At 39.2% G+C, this 16,018-nt stretch overlaps 1 protein-coding gene across 1 annotated transcript in view; it reads right to left on the reverse strand.

The window, feature by feature from the left end:
• Positions 1-3,199: 3,199 nt before the first annotated feature.
• LOC122564900 (uncharacterized) overlaps positions 3,200-16,018 on the reverse strand; it is a 36,346-nt gene continuing 23,527 nt past the window's right edge. The window contains exons 6-10 of the mRNA XM_043720333.2: positions 14,562-14,790; positions 12,380-12,466; positions 11,184-11,249; positions 10,412-10,497; positions 3,200-4,189 (exon numbers count right to left, since the gene is read on the reverse strand). Of these exons, the coding sequence (XP_043576268.2) occupies positions 3,924-4,189; positions 10,412-10,497; positions 11,184-11,249; positions 12,380-12,466; positions 14,562-14,790 (734 nt within the window). The 3' untranslated portion in view covers positions 3,200-3,923. The remainder of the gene's footprint in view (positions 4,190-10,411; positions 10,498-11,183; positions 11,250-12,379; positions 12,467-14,561; positions 14,791-16,018) is intronic.

Raw genomic sequence — 16,018 nt, forward strand, 5'->3', positions numbered from 1 at the left:
TATTGTATCCGCTGCTCCCGATGCGGTCTCCTCTACGTTGGGGAGACTGGACGCCTCCTCGCAGAGCGCTTCAGGGAACATCTCCGGGCCACCCACAACAATCAACCCCACCGCCCCGTGGCCCAACATTTCAACTCTCCCTCCCACTCTGCTGAGGACATGCAGGTCCTGGGCCTCCTCCACCATCGCTCCCTCACCACCCGACGCCTGGAGGAAGAACGCTTCATCTTCCGCCTCGGAACACTTCAACCCCAGGGCATAAATGTGGACTTAACCAGTTCCCTCATTTCCCCTCCCCCCCACCTTACCTCAGTTCCAACCTTCCAGCTCAGCACTGTGCTCATGACCTGTCCTGCCAATCTCCCTTTCCACCTATCCGTTCTACCCTCCCCTCTGATCTATCACCTCCATCTCCACTCCCATTCACCCACTGTACTCTTTGCTACCTTCCCCCACCCTCCCCTCTGACCTATCACCTCCATTCACCTATTGTACTGTTTGCTACCTTTTCCCCAGCATCCCCCTCCCCACCCCTCCATTTATCTCTCCACCCTGGAGGCTGCCTGGCTCTATTCCTGATGAAGGGCTTTTGCCCAAACGTCGATTTTCCTGCTACTTGGATGCTGCCTGACCTGCTGTGTTTCCAGCACCACTCTGATCTAAACTCTGGTTTCCAGCATCTGCAGTCCTCAAGTTTGCCTATGCTGACCAGATATCCTAACCTAATCCAGTCCCATTTACCAGCACCTGGCCCAGATCCCTCTAAACTCTTCCAATTCATATAACCCTTTAAATGTTGTAATTGTACCAACCTCCACCACTTCCTCTGGCAGCTCATTCCATATACACGCCACCCTCTACATTAAAAAATGGCCCCATTTGTCCCTTTTAAACTTTTCCCATCAAACCATAAACCTATGCCCTCTCGTTCTGGACTTACCTCCTCGTACAATCCAGTCCATTTGGAATGGTGGTGAAATATTGGGTGAGCACTAAAGTAAGGATAATACTCTTATTAAATTGCCATTCCACAGCTGAAAATTAGACAGAGAAGAGGGAAATAGTTGAATTGAATTAGCTTTGTTGTCTTTACTGTGGTTCTGTAACAACCTGCAGATCATGTGCCTAACTACCAGCAATGCCAATGTGTGAAATCTGAGATTTGAGCTCTTCATTAATTGTGGTTTCAATCTGCAAAGATTCTTCTGCAAATTTATGCAGTTTTTCTCATGAAAGGAATTATTAGTATTCCAAACAGGCTTATTCTCGCAGAAAGTGCTGCTTTTTCCATCCTATCTTTGAGAACTGCATATCTCTTCCAGGCTAATCCATCTTACTTCAGGTATGGTGCCGAAAACTAAACACAGTTTGCAATTTTTGAGAAGATTTGTAGCTCAGGTTGAGATTCAGGTTGTAACTTTGCTTGCTGAGCTGGCAGGTTTATTTTCAGACATTGTCACCATGCTAGGTAACATCATCAGTGAGCCTCCGGTGAAGCACTGGTGTACTGTCCGCTTTCTATTTGTGTGTCTTGGTCTCCACATAAGGTGGGTGATATCATTTCTGGTTCTTTTTCTCAGTTACAGTCCTTGTATCATATTTTGCAAATGACATTCGGAGATGACTACCAGGCTACTCTGACCCCTTGGAATCACGGTAGCCCACAACCCTACCAACACACTGAAACAGCTACTGACCAACCTAAAGGACCCCATACCAACAACACGAACATCATTTACAAAACACTACATCGGACAGACAGAAGATTAGCCACCAGGATACATGAATACCAACTAGCCACCAAAAGACATGACCCATCCATATTAGTATCCTTAACATACATACAAAAAAGGACACCAAATCAACTGGGACAACACACCCATCCTAGAACAGGCTAAACAGAGACATGCATGGGAAATCCTAGAGGCCTGGCATTCAAACTGGAACTCCATCAATAAGCACATCGATTTGACCCCATTTACCAACTTCTGAGAAAAAGAACCGAAAATGATATAACCCACTTTATTTGGAGACCAAGACACAGAAACAGAAAGCGGGGCAAAATACCAGTGCTTCACCAGAGGCTCATTGCTGATGTTACCTAACATGGTGATGAAACGTCTGAAAACAAACCCGCCAGCTGAGCGAGCAAACTTACAACCCAAAAAAACTAAATACAGTTGTCATGATGAACAGTGACAGGGAAGTACAGCTTTTCCGTTTTTGTATTCCAACTCCCCTTTTGGAGAGATCAGTATTCCACTAGATGTTTTGATTGTCCATGAACACAAATCACTAGAAACACTAGGTTTTAATGATTTGTATTAATGCCCTTCACTACTTCCGATCTCAAACTCTCAATATTTGCTCTTTTTGATTGGTACTTGTTAAGTCACTCGATTCAAGTAGGTTCCCCACAACTGTTGTTAAACTGACAGGTGTATGTCATTTGACCTCTTCTCTCCACCCCACCGACTTCAGTTCCTTCTAAATAATGGAGTGGTATCATGTTTAATCCATAGGAAGAACTTCCAGAACTTCATGCAAAAGGTGAAATAAGATTGGAACTCTCTTTTGCAAATGACAAGTGATGCTAGATCAACTGTTAATTTTAAAATTGATAGACATAAGTTTATTCACAAAGTATTAGGAACATGGACAACAACAGGTGCATAAATAAAAACCAATTTATACGTGTGTATAAATTTCAACAATCTCATTAAATAGCTGCAGAACAGGCTGAAAGAGCACAATAGCTTTTCTGTTCCTATATTGCCCAGGTAAATGCATTAGCGCTCTCATGTCAGCATCTTTGTCTGTATAAATAGGTTGTAGGTTCATATCCCACTCTTTGAATGCATAATATATAATGAAAGAGTAGCAAAGCTGTATAACACTCTGGGTGTTGCGTCTCAACTGTGCTGAACTAATGTGCTGGTGGCTTTTAATACGTGAAAATGTAGGAAATTCCATCCTAGCGCTCAAACATGAACAGGTTAACTGGTCATTCATCAAAGCTATTATACGTGGGACTGAGGACTGTATATGTAAGACAACTGCTCTATTTAGTCACTACATTCCAGTGTCATTCATTTTACAAAGCTCTTTTATACATTTGTAATGATTGCTAATTTTTTTGTTTTCAGATTTATACAAATCCTTGAGATTTCCCAAGTGAAATAAGAACCAGGACACAGTAGACCTTAATTGTACAATTATTATCATAATTATACAGAAATTAAGCTAAGTAGTTGAATAGAAACATACAAGTTTTATCTTAACATTCCAAGCAAATCTTCTTTCTTCCCACATAGCTTTAAAAGGAATCAGGGTGAACAACCTGAACACTATTATAAAATATATTGTAAACACTCAACAGGTCTGGCAGCATCTGTACCAGGAAACAAAGATAACATGAAAGATCTTTTGTCAGATCTAAACATTAACGTATTCTCTCTCCACAGATGCTGTCTGACCAACCAAGTATCTCCAGCTTTTGTTTTTATTTATATTTTGCTTTTCTATTATAAAAGACTTGAGCTAAGTTAAATTAAATTTTAAAAGTATTTACATAAACCAAACATTAACATTATAGGTAATAGAGACAAAGTGTGTTTGTATCACATTTCTCAGTATCATTTACGTTGTTCATGAACAGAGATTGATGATTTTTATTTTCATACAATTTCTGCAAATGTTCTGAAGTTTAACCTTCTCAACAATGAGCATTTGATACAAATTAGGGATAGGCTACAAATGCTGCCCATACCAGAAATGCCAACAATTGAAATTTTAAAAATCTACCGGTCATAGATTGTTGAATAATAAAAACATTAAAGTCTCAAGACACAACTAATGTGAGTGTCAACATTTTTGCATTGTCAGTGTGTCATTCAAAGCAGTCGCTTCAGCATCTAAGACAATCATGTTATGTGGGGTCGATTTTCAACTGGTTTCTCTGACTGACTCTGAAATGAGGTTCCAATCATTTCTTCCAATTCATCTATTTTCTCAATTTCATCTTTCTCATCATCGTCGTCATCATCATCAAAAATATCACTTAATTTGAACTCATGCTGTAGTGACTGATAAGAATCACTAGAAACATTAAAATTGCATTGGTCTTCCTTTTTCTTTATTATTTCTTCCAATTTTGGAACTATTTGATCATGCAGAAAGTCCACAATTCCTATAAAATTTCAAAAAGTTAAAATCAACTTTTACTACTTGGCATTACTATAGCTTTCTAAAATTATAAATAAGCCTCAATTTAATATTCATGAACAAAATCTCAGTTGTAATCTTTCACGAAATAAATATTGGATTAACAATATTAAGGATTCAAATTCATGGCAAATCAATGATCTATTTTGTACAGTAAATGAACATAATGATTCGAAATATCGAGACATTTAAAGGCACATTAGAACCTGGATGCGGATTCTGCTTGAGACCATATGGTCGAGTAAGTTTCTAACTACTTTGCATTTCCACGCATAATTTATTTGTTGATACAGTATCAGTGAACATGTCCATGAATAAAAGGTGAAGTGAAAGTGACAGCCGTTGATATCAAGGTAATGTTTGACTGATTGCAGCATCAATGACACCTATAAAAACTAAAATCAAGGGAATTAGGACAAACTCCGCTGGTTACAGCGATATCTGGCACAAAGAAAGATGGTGGTTGTGGGACTGGAGGTCAATCACCTCAGTTCCAGGGTTTTTCTGCAGGGAATCATTGGAGTAATGTCCATGGCCCAACCGTCTTCAGCTGCTTAAGCTTCCCTTCAACAAAAAGTGGAGATGTTCGCCAAAGATTGCACAATGTTCAGCACCATTCACAGACTGCTTCAGTATCTGAGGAATCATGTTGAAATGCAACAAGACCTGAACAATATCCAGACTTCAGCTGACAAGTGGCAATAACACCTGCACCACATAAATGCCAGGCAATAACCATTTCCAATAAACAGACAATCTAACCACTGCCCCTTGGCATTCAATGGCATTACCATCACTGAAGCCCCCACGATCAACATTCTGGACAAAGTTAAAAATTACATGACACCAGGTTACAGTCCGTTCAGGTTTATTTGGAAGTACAAGCTTTCAGAGCGCTGCTCCTTTGTCAGGTAGCTAGTAGGGCAGGATCATAGGACACAGAGTTTATAGTAAAAGATCAAAACATCATACAACTAATGCAATGTATTGAACAAACCTAGATTGCTGTTAAGTCTTTAATGGATTACAGGCTTCGGTTCATCAATATGTAAACCCTAGAACTTCTTTCAAGTCACATTCCCGCGATAACTTAAGGTTTTATACAAGAAAGATGACATCTCAGCTCAGACAATGCATTAAAGGTGTGAGGTTAGACTCTGTCTGTATTCCAACCTTGAGTCAGACCGGTTCTATTTCCAAAGTAGGAATTTATAAATACAAATTTGCAAATGTAAAGTCACCTCATAGACTTGTGTGTATGTTCATGCGTGTGAGGGAGTGAGAGCGCGCGCGCGTGTATGTGTGTACGGTGGACAGAGGGAGCAGTCGTGTGCATCTGTGTGAGCGCGTGAGTGTGACAGAGTATATGCCTGAGAGGGGGTGTGCGTCAGTGAGAGCGTGTGTGTGTGTCTGTGTGTTTAAGAGAGAGGATCTGTGTGAGTGTGATCGTGTGTAAAAGCGTGTGCAGTGTAGTGGGTCCTAATTGAGGCCATCCTCATGGGTGTCTTTACTCAGCGACTCTGTTGTTGCATATCCCAAAGTTCATCTTGGAGGATGGTCACCTGAAGATCAGATGCCAAATGTCTTTGACTGCTGAAGTGTTCCCCAACTGGGAGGGAATACATTTTTGTGCGGGGCCTATTCATCCACTGTCATAGTGTCTGCTTGGTCTTGCCAACGTACCATGCCTTGGGGCATCCTTGCCTGCAGCGTATGAGGTAGACAACATTGGCAGAGTCACATGGGTACCTGCCACGCACATGGTGGGTGGTGTCCCCACGTATCATGGTAGTTTTAATTTTGACATTCTGATGAAATGCAGTGTTTGGCATGACAGGATGGTATGGTATTATGGTTGATGTTGTTCTGAAGGCTGGGCAGTTTGCTGCAAACAATGGTCTGTTCAAGGTTTGGCGTTGGTTTAAATGCAAGAAGTGGAGGCGTAGGGGAGATCTTGACGAGGTGCTCATCCTCATCAATCATGTGTTTCAGGCTGCAAAGAGGTAGTTTCTCTGTTCTCAGGAAGCATTGGACAACAAAGGTACCCTATCAGTCATATCCCATGTCTGTCTCCTGAGGAGTTCATTGTGGTTTCTCGATTAATGAGTTGACCATCGTATTCTGTTCTTCCGAGGGCATCCTTCAGCACCTTCAGGCGCCCTTTGCATTCTTCCTTATCTGAACAGGTCCTGTGTATGCACAGGGCTTGTCCGTAGGGGATGTCTGTTTTAATATGTTTAGAGTATAACCTTGTGAAGTGCAGCATTCTGAGGTTATCCTTGGGCTTGCAATACAGTGAGGTACTTAGGTACCTATCCTTCATGGAGATGTATGTATCTAAGAATGAAACTGATTCTGAAGAGCAGTGCATGGTAAGTCTGATAGTGGGATGAAACTTGTTGATATCATTGTGTACTTGTTTCAGTGACTCCTCGCCATGGATCCAGAGGAAGAAAATGTCGTAAATATATCTGGTGTATAGTGTTGGCTGGAGGTCCTGTGCAGCTAAGTATTCTTGTTTGGACTTGTGCATGAAAAATTTGGCATATTTGGGCACACAATCTGTAGGCAGTCAGTCCATGTGATATTTTATAATTTCCTACTTTGGAAACAGAACTGGTCTAACTCAAGGTTGGGATGCAGACAGACTAACCGTACACCTTTAATGTGTTGCCTGAGCTGAGATGTCACTTTTTTAAAACATAAAACCTTAAGTTATATCAGGAACGCGAGTTGAAAGAAGTTCTGGGATTTACATATTCATAAATCAAAACCTGCAACCCATTCGAAGTGATTAAAGACTTAACAGCAATCTAGGTTTGTTCAAAACATAGCATCAGTTGTATGACACTTTGGATCTTTTACTATAAATTCTGCTTCCTATGATCGTGCTCCACTAGCTACGTGATGAAGGAGCAGCGCTCCAAAAGCTTGTACTTCCAAACAAACCTGTTGGACTATAACCTAGTGTCGTGTGATTTTTAACTTTGTTCACCCCATTCTAACACTGCCAGCCCCACATCATAATATTCTGGGAGTTATTTTTGAACAGAAACTAAACCGGACACACCATATCAATACTATGGCCGCAACAGCAGGTCAGAGTTAGGAATACTGCAGAAAGTAATTTACTCCTGACTCCCTAACACCGCTCCACCCTCCTCTCTGACCTATCACCTTCATCCCCACATTGTACTCTCGGTTACCTTCTCCCCACCCCCACCCCTCTTCCATTTATCTCTCCACCCCGGAGGATACCTGCCTTCATTCCTGTTGAACGGGCTTTTGCCCGAAACGTCGATTTTCATGTTCCTCGGATGCTGCCTCACCTGCTGTGCTTTTAAAGCACTATTCTAATCTAGCCCCTTTTGCCTCCCCAACACCTGTTCATCATCTACAAGGCACAAGTCAGGTGTGTGATGGAATACTCTCCACTTGACTGGATGGGTGCAGCTCCAACAACACTCATTCAGGATAAAGCAGCCCATTTGATTAGCAGTGCACCCATTCCCTTTATGACTGATGCTCAGTATCAGCAGTATATACTATCTACAGGATGCACTACAAAGATTTGCCAAAGTTCTTTCGGCAGCACCTACCAAGGCCACAACCACTTCTATCTGGAAGGACGGGTTGGTAGATACATGGGAACATCACCATCTATACCACCTCCAAACCCTTCCACTCATTATCCTGACTTGGAAAAGTATTGCTGCCCCTTCATTATCACTGGGTCAAAATTCTAGAATGCCCTCCCTAATGGCATTATAGGTCTATATGCAATGGTTCAAAAATGTGGCTCATCACCATCTTCTCAAGGGCGACTAGAGTTGTGCAATAACTGCTGGCACAGCCAGCAACATCCATGTTCCATGAGAATTAATAAAAAGCCAAAGCTTACAGGAGAGCAATAAGAGTAAGGATAATGACTCCCACGTTTACCAGTTATATATATTAAAAATTTTGAATCCAACAATATAAAGAGCAGTTTCAAACTATAAGTCTTAGATTTCAGTGTAGTTTCAGAGAAGCCAGACGTGTTTTATTTACTGAACAGAATAAAATGCAGGGTTCCAAAATTCAGAAACTAACATAAAACTTTCCGGGGTTGCTTCTGTTGATTTGCCGTACAATCATGCATCTTAGTGCACAAAGATTCTAAGCATTGAAGCCTTTGCTAAAGGAGTCAGTTTTCCTCCCCAGTACACATACATATACTATGATCAAAATTTTGTCATCAATGGCAATTTGATGACGCTTGCTGTTCACACTTAAATTTGTGATCCGTTCTTATTTATAGGCAACTTGCAGTAATTACAGCATTTTTGTGCAGAGATTCACAAGAACCCTGTAACTGAGAGATCGGGCAAGCAATAGTATCTCTTCAGATTGTAAAATTTTATTGAGACATTCAAAATCTAAACCAAGAAGTTCAAATTGGGATACTTAATTTAATAGAAAATCAATTTAGAAAGAAGAATGAAAGAAAGATGGTGTTTTTTTTAACATGTCCCAATAATTAAAATCTAAAGGAATGAGACATTTTGTACAAGTAATTCTCCAGTTTGGTCGGCAATTAAGTCTTGTACGGCATTGTACATTGTACGGCAACATTATTTGGTCGCAATTAAGTCTTATCATATTGTCAATGAATTGAATGAACAAAGCCCAAGTTTTTCTGCTGTTTAGTGGCTACCAAGCGGTTAAGTACCAAAACGTCTCATGTTTTGGTGCATTAGTCAGGGGTAAATGTAGCGAAATGAGTCTGGGTAGGTTACTCTTTGGGGAGGGTCAATGTGGACTTGTTGTGCTGAAGGGCCTGTTTCCACACCGTAGGGAATCTAATTTAATAAGAGTGAAACACTAGCATAGTGAAGTTTTCGGAAAAGTAGTAAAACCTGGCTAACAATTTCCTGATTTATTAAGTACTGTTAGTGGAATTTGCTGTTTCATTTACTTATTAACACGATAAGCAGAGGCAGCTTCACCTACCATTAATACTGTAAAAGCCACTGCAAGTTTATGTTAATTTTCCTAAAAGGCATCTGCTTGGATTCTAACTCAGAACAAGGTTTGGTTGGCTGTCAATAAAGATCCATTAGTATTTAATATAAAAACTAATTACAGAGCTTATGCCAGTTGGCTTTCTAGGATGAGTGTCAACATCACAAATGTCAGGTCATGCATTGAGATAGTGGCACAATAGCTTTGTCTGAAAGTCAAATGGTGTCAACAACTATGGAGTCAAAGACTAAAGTACTGTTTTGCCTTCTGATGGTATTAGAATTGCCATCTCAAATGCTGCAATTTGAGTGAGTTTATTTCATGGTACATTATTCTTGTATACAGTACTTTATACAGAGCAAATAAATACCAAAATGGCACATTATCTTGCACTATGAATTTAGAGGCTTAATTAAACTTTTTAGTTATCTTGATTAAAATATCACACCAGATACAAAAATGTAAAGGCTACAAGGAAGCACTACAACTTAAAAACAAATACCAGTGTAAAAATAGGATTACAGAATATTAGAGACTACTACAGGATATTGTTCACAAACGTTCAGCATGAAAAGCCACACAGGTAATAGCTGTTACAGTTTTTCTCCTGCTCAAATGTAATGAAGTTCCTGAGGATACTATGTCTATGGTACCCACTTCATAATGATACATGATCATTTTAATTACAGACTTAAATGAACTAGTCAGTATAACTCTTGGTAAAGTTTCAGAACCAACTGGAAAAAAAAATTAGGATTGAAAATTCTGTTTTCCAACAGGATCTCCAATTCCACATTATGAAATTATGGAGACATTTTTCTGATAAATTAAAGCCAATGGATCAAAAGTAAATTTGTATCTTAAACCGTAAAGCAAATTCTTAAAGTCAAAAGGTTATGCTTTCAGTGCATTGGAGATACAATATGTGATCTAATAAGTGAATCAACACCAGCAATAATAGAAATACAGCAACAGCCATTTCCAATTCTAGAAGCAATTATGCCAAGGTCAATTGTGCCATCCACCTGGCTGCCTTATTTCAGAGAGCAAATAACAAGAATGACTGGAAAATAAAGTTGATGCTTTCAACTGCTCTTTTCATTAACAAGGTGAACATTTTCTGTTGTCATCAATATAAAACAATCATCAGTAAACTATTCAGTCACTGAATTTAGATACTAACCTCCAAAGGATTTTTTGGGCCAATCAGGTACATAACGAACTTTCAATTTATAAAACATCTTTTGAACGAATAAAGGAGGAACATCTCTAGAAAAAATTAAGCAACATAATTGTACAATTAAATCTTAATTATGGTAATCATCCTGTAAAAAGCAAATAAAATCACATTAACCTTGTTGAAAAATTGTATTTTATTTCAAATTCCATTGTGAAATTCAAGCTAGAAAATTGAGAATAGAAATAACTGCAACAGACAGTAAATTCATACTTTCAATGCTACACAAAATTCTTCAGTCAGTAATGAAATGCTGTATTACATATCTGACCTATAGATTAAGTTTACCGGTATCAATCAAACAATAGGATGACAATTGAATGAGAATTAAGCATTACAATAATTAGCTCATCACTGAGGGCTACAACAGTTGCATTCCACCACGTAAATAGGCATCCAGAAATAATAACAGAGTAATCCAACGTTACAAATAACAATACCAGCATCAAAATCTTAGTAGTATCAACAAGAGTCTCAAGTGAGATGATATAAAACTAAAGCACTGCATAAACTGTAGATTAAAATGATACGCATACACCTATCCCCCAATCTCCCGGCCAAAGATTATTTTCGAATGGCATCACCAGACCAAATATCATCCCACATACACTCCGCAATTATTGCCGTTAGCTTGTAGGCTGCAAAGCCAATTGTGTCCACTAGACCTATTGTCTTTATGTTACTGCACTATAAATATGAAAATTATAGTGTTATTTACCCAACAGCACTACAAAGATCCTCCCAGTCGACATCACCAACATCATCAATGTTCAACAGGTACAACCTGTTATGAAAATAAAGCAGGTAAGGTTCTGGCTACAGTTTCCATTAACAAACCTTTTGACAAATCTCTAAAGGAAAGTTGGACTGGATCCAATTTCATCAATGATTATGAATTTACATTGTTAAAAACCCAATTACACCTCATTCAACAGGTGAAAAACTTTTCTAAGGTTTTTATTGTTTGGCTAATAACGTAAAGAGGAAGCTCTTGCCAGTTTAGTCATTTTTCTTTTTTGCTATCTGTATGGTGAATTCAACAATACACCTGTACATCGACACCAACTTTGCAATTTCCACATTTAACTGGGAATATGTACACTTTAAAAATTACTAAACAAAATCGCTAGAATTCAAAATTAAAATATAAACCCACTGAACACTTAGCAGGTATGGCAGCATCTGTGACCAGAAAACAAAACTGATTTCAATTTTCAAGTCTAATCAGAATTGGAAAATGTTGAAACGTAACAGGTTTTAAATACATTTTCATTTATCAAACTTCCGCTCTCACCTCCTTCCATATCTCTAAGAACCATAAAAGAGTTCCGCAAGTTCTCAGCCATGGTTTCGCTCAAAGCCTGAGTCAGACAGTCACATGTTCAAGTCCCATGCCAAGACTTCAGCAAAATAATCAAGGTAAACACTTCAGTCAGTACTGAGGAAATGCAGCTAGGTGAAGTATTAAACCAAAATATATCCTCTTACTTGGGTACACTGGGGGCATGTTAACTCTACATCTCTCATCACAGATCCTGTGTGACCTGCGAAGTAACTTTAGTTTTAAGTCCAGCAACTGCTGACAATTTCAGAGGAGTAACAAGAGCAAAAAAAACTGAGAGTTTAGACATCATTAATGCTGCAAAATCAGGTCTATTATAATATGAGAACACCTTAATTTATACTACTAGATGGCCTGCACTGTATACAACCAGCCCCATGCTGCTGTTTTTAGTAAAGAGCTTTTAGTAAAGAGTTTTTATTAATTACCCTGCAATTTATTTTTAACCAGCTGTTTAACTCAGCAATTAAATGTCCCATCTTATCATATGGCTGCTTTCATCAGACGCTTCTAAGTCAACAGTTACTTTATATTATTTTGTTGCCTCATATTAGTCCCTGCATACATTTTACCTTTTGATGAGATTAATTCTTGACTGGTGATGGTGAAATCGAATAGGTCTCACTCCTCCAGACATTTTTGTAGTCAGAATGTTCATCCTTTCAGAGAATAAAAATAAAATTAAAAATTTTGCATTCATGTTGATATTTTAAAAGGCACAGTGGTCAGCAGTGCCAGGGACCGGGTTCGATTCCATCTGTGGGTGAGTGTGGAGTTAGTGTGTTCTCCACGTGTCTGCATGAGTTTCTGCAATGTAACCATATTGCATCAAGGAATTTAATTCCAGCTATAAATAGCTGTTTTTAGTTGGGTACCTTGGTGAACCAGCGTATCAAATTATAATGCACCAATCTGTTACAGAATTGTGTGCAGAATCTAGGCACCCTCTCATATTCTAGATTCTCTCTGAAATGCTGACATAGCTTTCTTCCTTTCTTTCAATCTTAGTACTTCATTATGAGTGTTGGATTACCGTATCTGTACTAGTCTTAACTCCACATATTTGTTTAGTGGTTCAGTCTTTAAACAGTTTAGAAATGATTTCCAAAACATTTGGAATAGAGGTGAGAAAAAATCTTGTTCAGTAATTTCTATAACAGTGACCCAAAGATTTCAGCTATTTGACAGTTTTAAGGTCTACACAATGCAGGATTGCATTGAAATTGTTTAACATTGGTAATTATTCTGAACAGTAAATCATCTTGTTACTGTTCAATGTCAATCACAGAGTAGAGAAAACAACTGCAGATGCTGGAATCCAAAGGAGACAGGCAGAAGTCTGGAAGAACACAGCAAGCCAGACACTATCAGGAGGTGCAGAAGTCAACGTTTTGGGTGTAACCCTTCTCCAAGACTGGGAGTGGGAGTGGGGAGAGCTGCAGATAAAGGGGGAGGCGGGGCAGGGTGGTGAAGTGGGGATAGGTGAAGTTAGGCAGAAGATGCAATCTGGTTAGTCAATGGGAGAAATGAATCCGGTTGGTGGAAGGGAGGAGGAAAGAATGAAGAGAGTCGGAAGGTGGGGAAGGAGGTTATTTGAAATTGGAGAACACAATGTGGAGTCCTCCAGGCTGAAGGGTGCCCAGTCAAAAGATAAGGCACCCTCTGCTGTTCCTCCAAAAGGCGCTGTGGTCTGTTTTGGCAATGGAGAAGGCCAAGGATGGTCATGTCAGAAAGGGAGTGGTTGGGGGAATTGAAATGAACGGTGACTGGGAGGTCTGGTCGGTCCTGCCAATCACAGAGTAAGCATGCAAGTGCAGCAGGCAGCAAAGGGGGCAAATGGTACGTTGGCCTTCATAGGGAGAGGATTCGAGCACAGGAGCAGGGATGTCTTGCAGCAATTGTACAGGGCCTTGAGGAGGCCAACCTAGAGTATCATGTGCAGGTTTGGATTCCTTATTTGAGGAAGGATATTTTACCTACAGAAGGACAGTAACAAAGTTTTACCAGACAGATTTCTGGAATGGTAGAACTGACGTATGGAGAGAGACTAGATTATTTTGGACTATATTTACTAGAGTTTAGAAGAACGGGGGAAACTGTCATAAAACCAATAAAATTTTAACAGGACAAGACAGAGTAAACGCCAGAAGTATCACACTGATGACCCAGGAGACCAGAACCAGCAGTTAGTCTAAATATACAGGGTAGGCCACTTAGGATTTAGATGAGAAGAAATTTCATCATCAAGAGTGGTGAGCTTGTTCAATTGACTGTCACAAAAAGCAGTTGATGCCAAGTTATCGCATGTTTTAAAGAATGAGTTAGATACAGATTTTAGAGCCAAAAGGGAGAAAGAGGCAACAGGATATTGAGTTGGTTGATCAGCCTTGGTCATACTGAATGGCAAAACGAACTCAAAGGTCTGAATGGCCTACTCCTGCTCTTTAATATGTTTCAAAATTACCAAAGTTCAACCAGTAAAAATTGGTCAGCGTAGCTAACCATGTGCGATTATGTGAAAATATGGTAATGAAACAAGTTTTAAGTATGTCAACTCTGTTGTGACCAAAACACAATATAATTAACTAAAACAGCAAATTAAGGCAAACCTGATAACAATTATGGCCATAGACCAAAATCTACAGAAATACAGACAATTTTCAAATTCACCTCGTATTTTATGCTCATTGCTTAATTGGAAAGAAACTTCTTGTAACTTCAAACCTTCACTAACAATCAGAAATATTAGCTCACCATTTCTGCCTACACTGCGTCCAGTTTCTGTGCTCCATTTTGTCTGCAACTGCAAACCAAGGAATTTCCCTGTATAGCTTTTCACGCAGAATTGAAATAAGTGCATTGGAATTTGGAACTGTACTCATTGGACTATAGGGTGCCTCTTGTATCTTTTTTCTCATTAGCTGCTCCATTATGTTCATTAACGCCCTCTCCTCCTCCTTGCTCCAAGGTCCAATTTTCAAAGCTGTTTAAAAAAGAAAACCTATTTAAGAAATTTACATTTTTGACCAAAACAGGTTGATCCAATAAGAAACTAAATGATTAGAGTTTCAATTTATAAAATACAATGTTGCTCAGTAGTTACTTTGCTGAATTTGTTGATATAACGAATACATTTACATAAAAGTTAAATAAGCAATTTGGTTTTTAAAAAATATTTTTAAACAAAGAAATCTTGTATTTATGTAGTACCTTTAACACAGTAAGACTTTGTAAGGCACTTTAAAGGTGAGGTGAGAATAAGTGCCCTTTACAGCAAGGCAGCATTTGACCAACTGTGATATCAAGGAGCCCTATTGGAACTGGATTCAATGAGAATTGGAGCAAATTTCTCCACTGGTTGGGGTCATGCCTAGCACAAAAGTTGATAGTTGTGGTTGTTGGAGGTCAATCATCTCAGCCCCAGGACATCTCTGCCGAAGTTCCTCTTTTTCATCAATTTCATTAAATCCTCCATCGTAAAGTCAGAAGTGGGGATGCTCACTAATGATTGCACAATGTTTAGCACCATTTGCGACTCTTCAGATACTGAAGCAATTTACATCTGCATAAAGCAAGACCTGCACAGCATCAATGCTTAGACCGTTAATTGGCAAATAATACTTGTCCCACACAAATACCAGGCAATGACCATCTCCAACAAGAGTGAATCTAACCATCGCTATGAGCATTCAATGGCAATACCATCACTGAATTTCCCGCTATCACAATCTTGGGTGCTACCATTAACTAGAAATTTAAATGAACCAGCCATATACATACCATGGCTACAAGATCAGGTCAGCAACTAAATTATTCTTTGGCAAGCAATTCACCTCCAGATACAAATCTGGAGTATAATGGAATAGTCTCCAATTGTCTGGATGGATATAAACTCCAACAACAGTGAAGAAACTTGACACAATGCAGAACATAGCACACTGCTTGATTGGCACCCCACCTTCTATGAACATTAATTCCCTTCACACTTAATGCAGAGCGGCAGCAATACAGTCACTCACCAAGACTTCTTTGATAGTACCTTCAATTATGCAATCTCTGCCATCTAGAAGGGTCACATATGCATGGGAACACCACCAGCTACAAGTTCCTTGCCATGCTGAATATCATCCTGACTTGGAACTCTATCAATTCCTTTCCAACAACTGGTTAAAATTCTGCCTTCCTAAACATGGATGTTCCTATACCTCAAG

This window comes from Chiloscyllium plagiosum, unplaced genomic scaffold, assembly GCF_037043375.1.
Source record: "Chiloscyllium plagiosum isolate Xiang-an unplaced genomic scaffold, Cpla_swu_hap1 HiC_scaffold_21, whole genome shotgun sequence".
Taxonomy (NCBI): Eukaryota; Metazoa; Chordata; class Chondrichthyes; order Orectolobiformes; family Hemiscylliidae; genus Chiloscyllium; species Chiloscyllium plagiosum.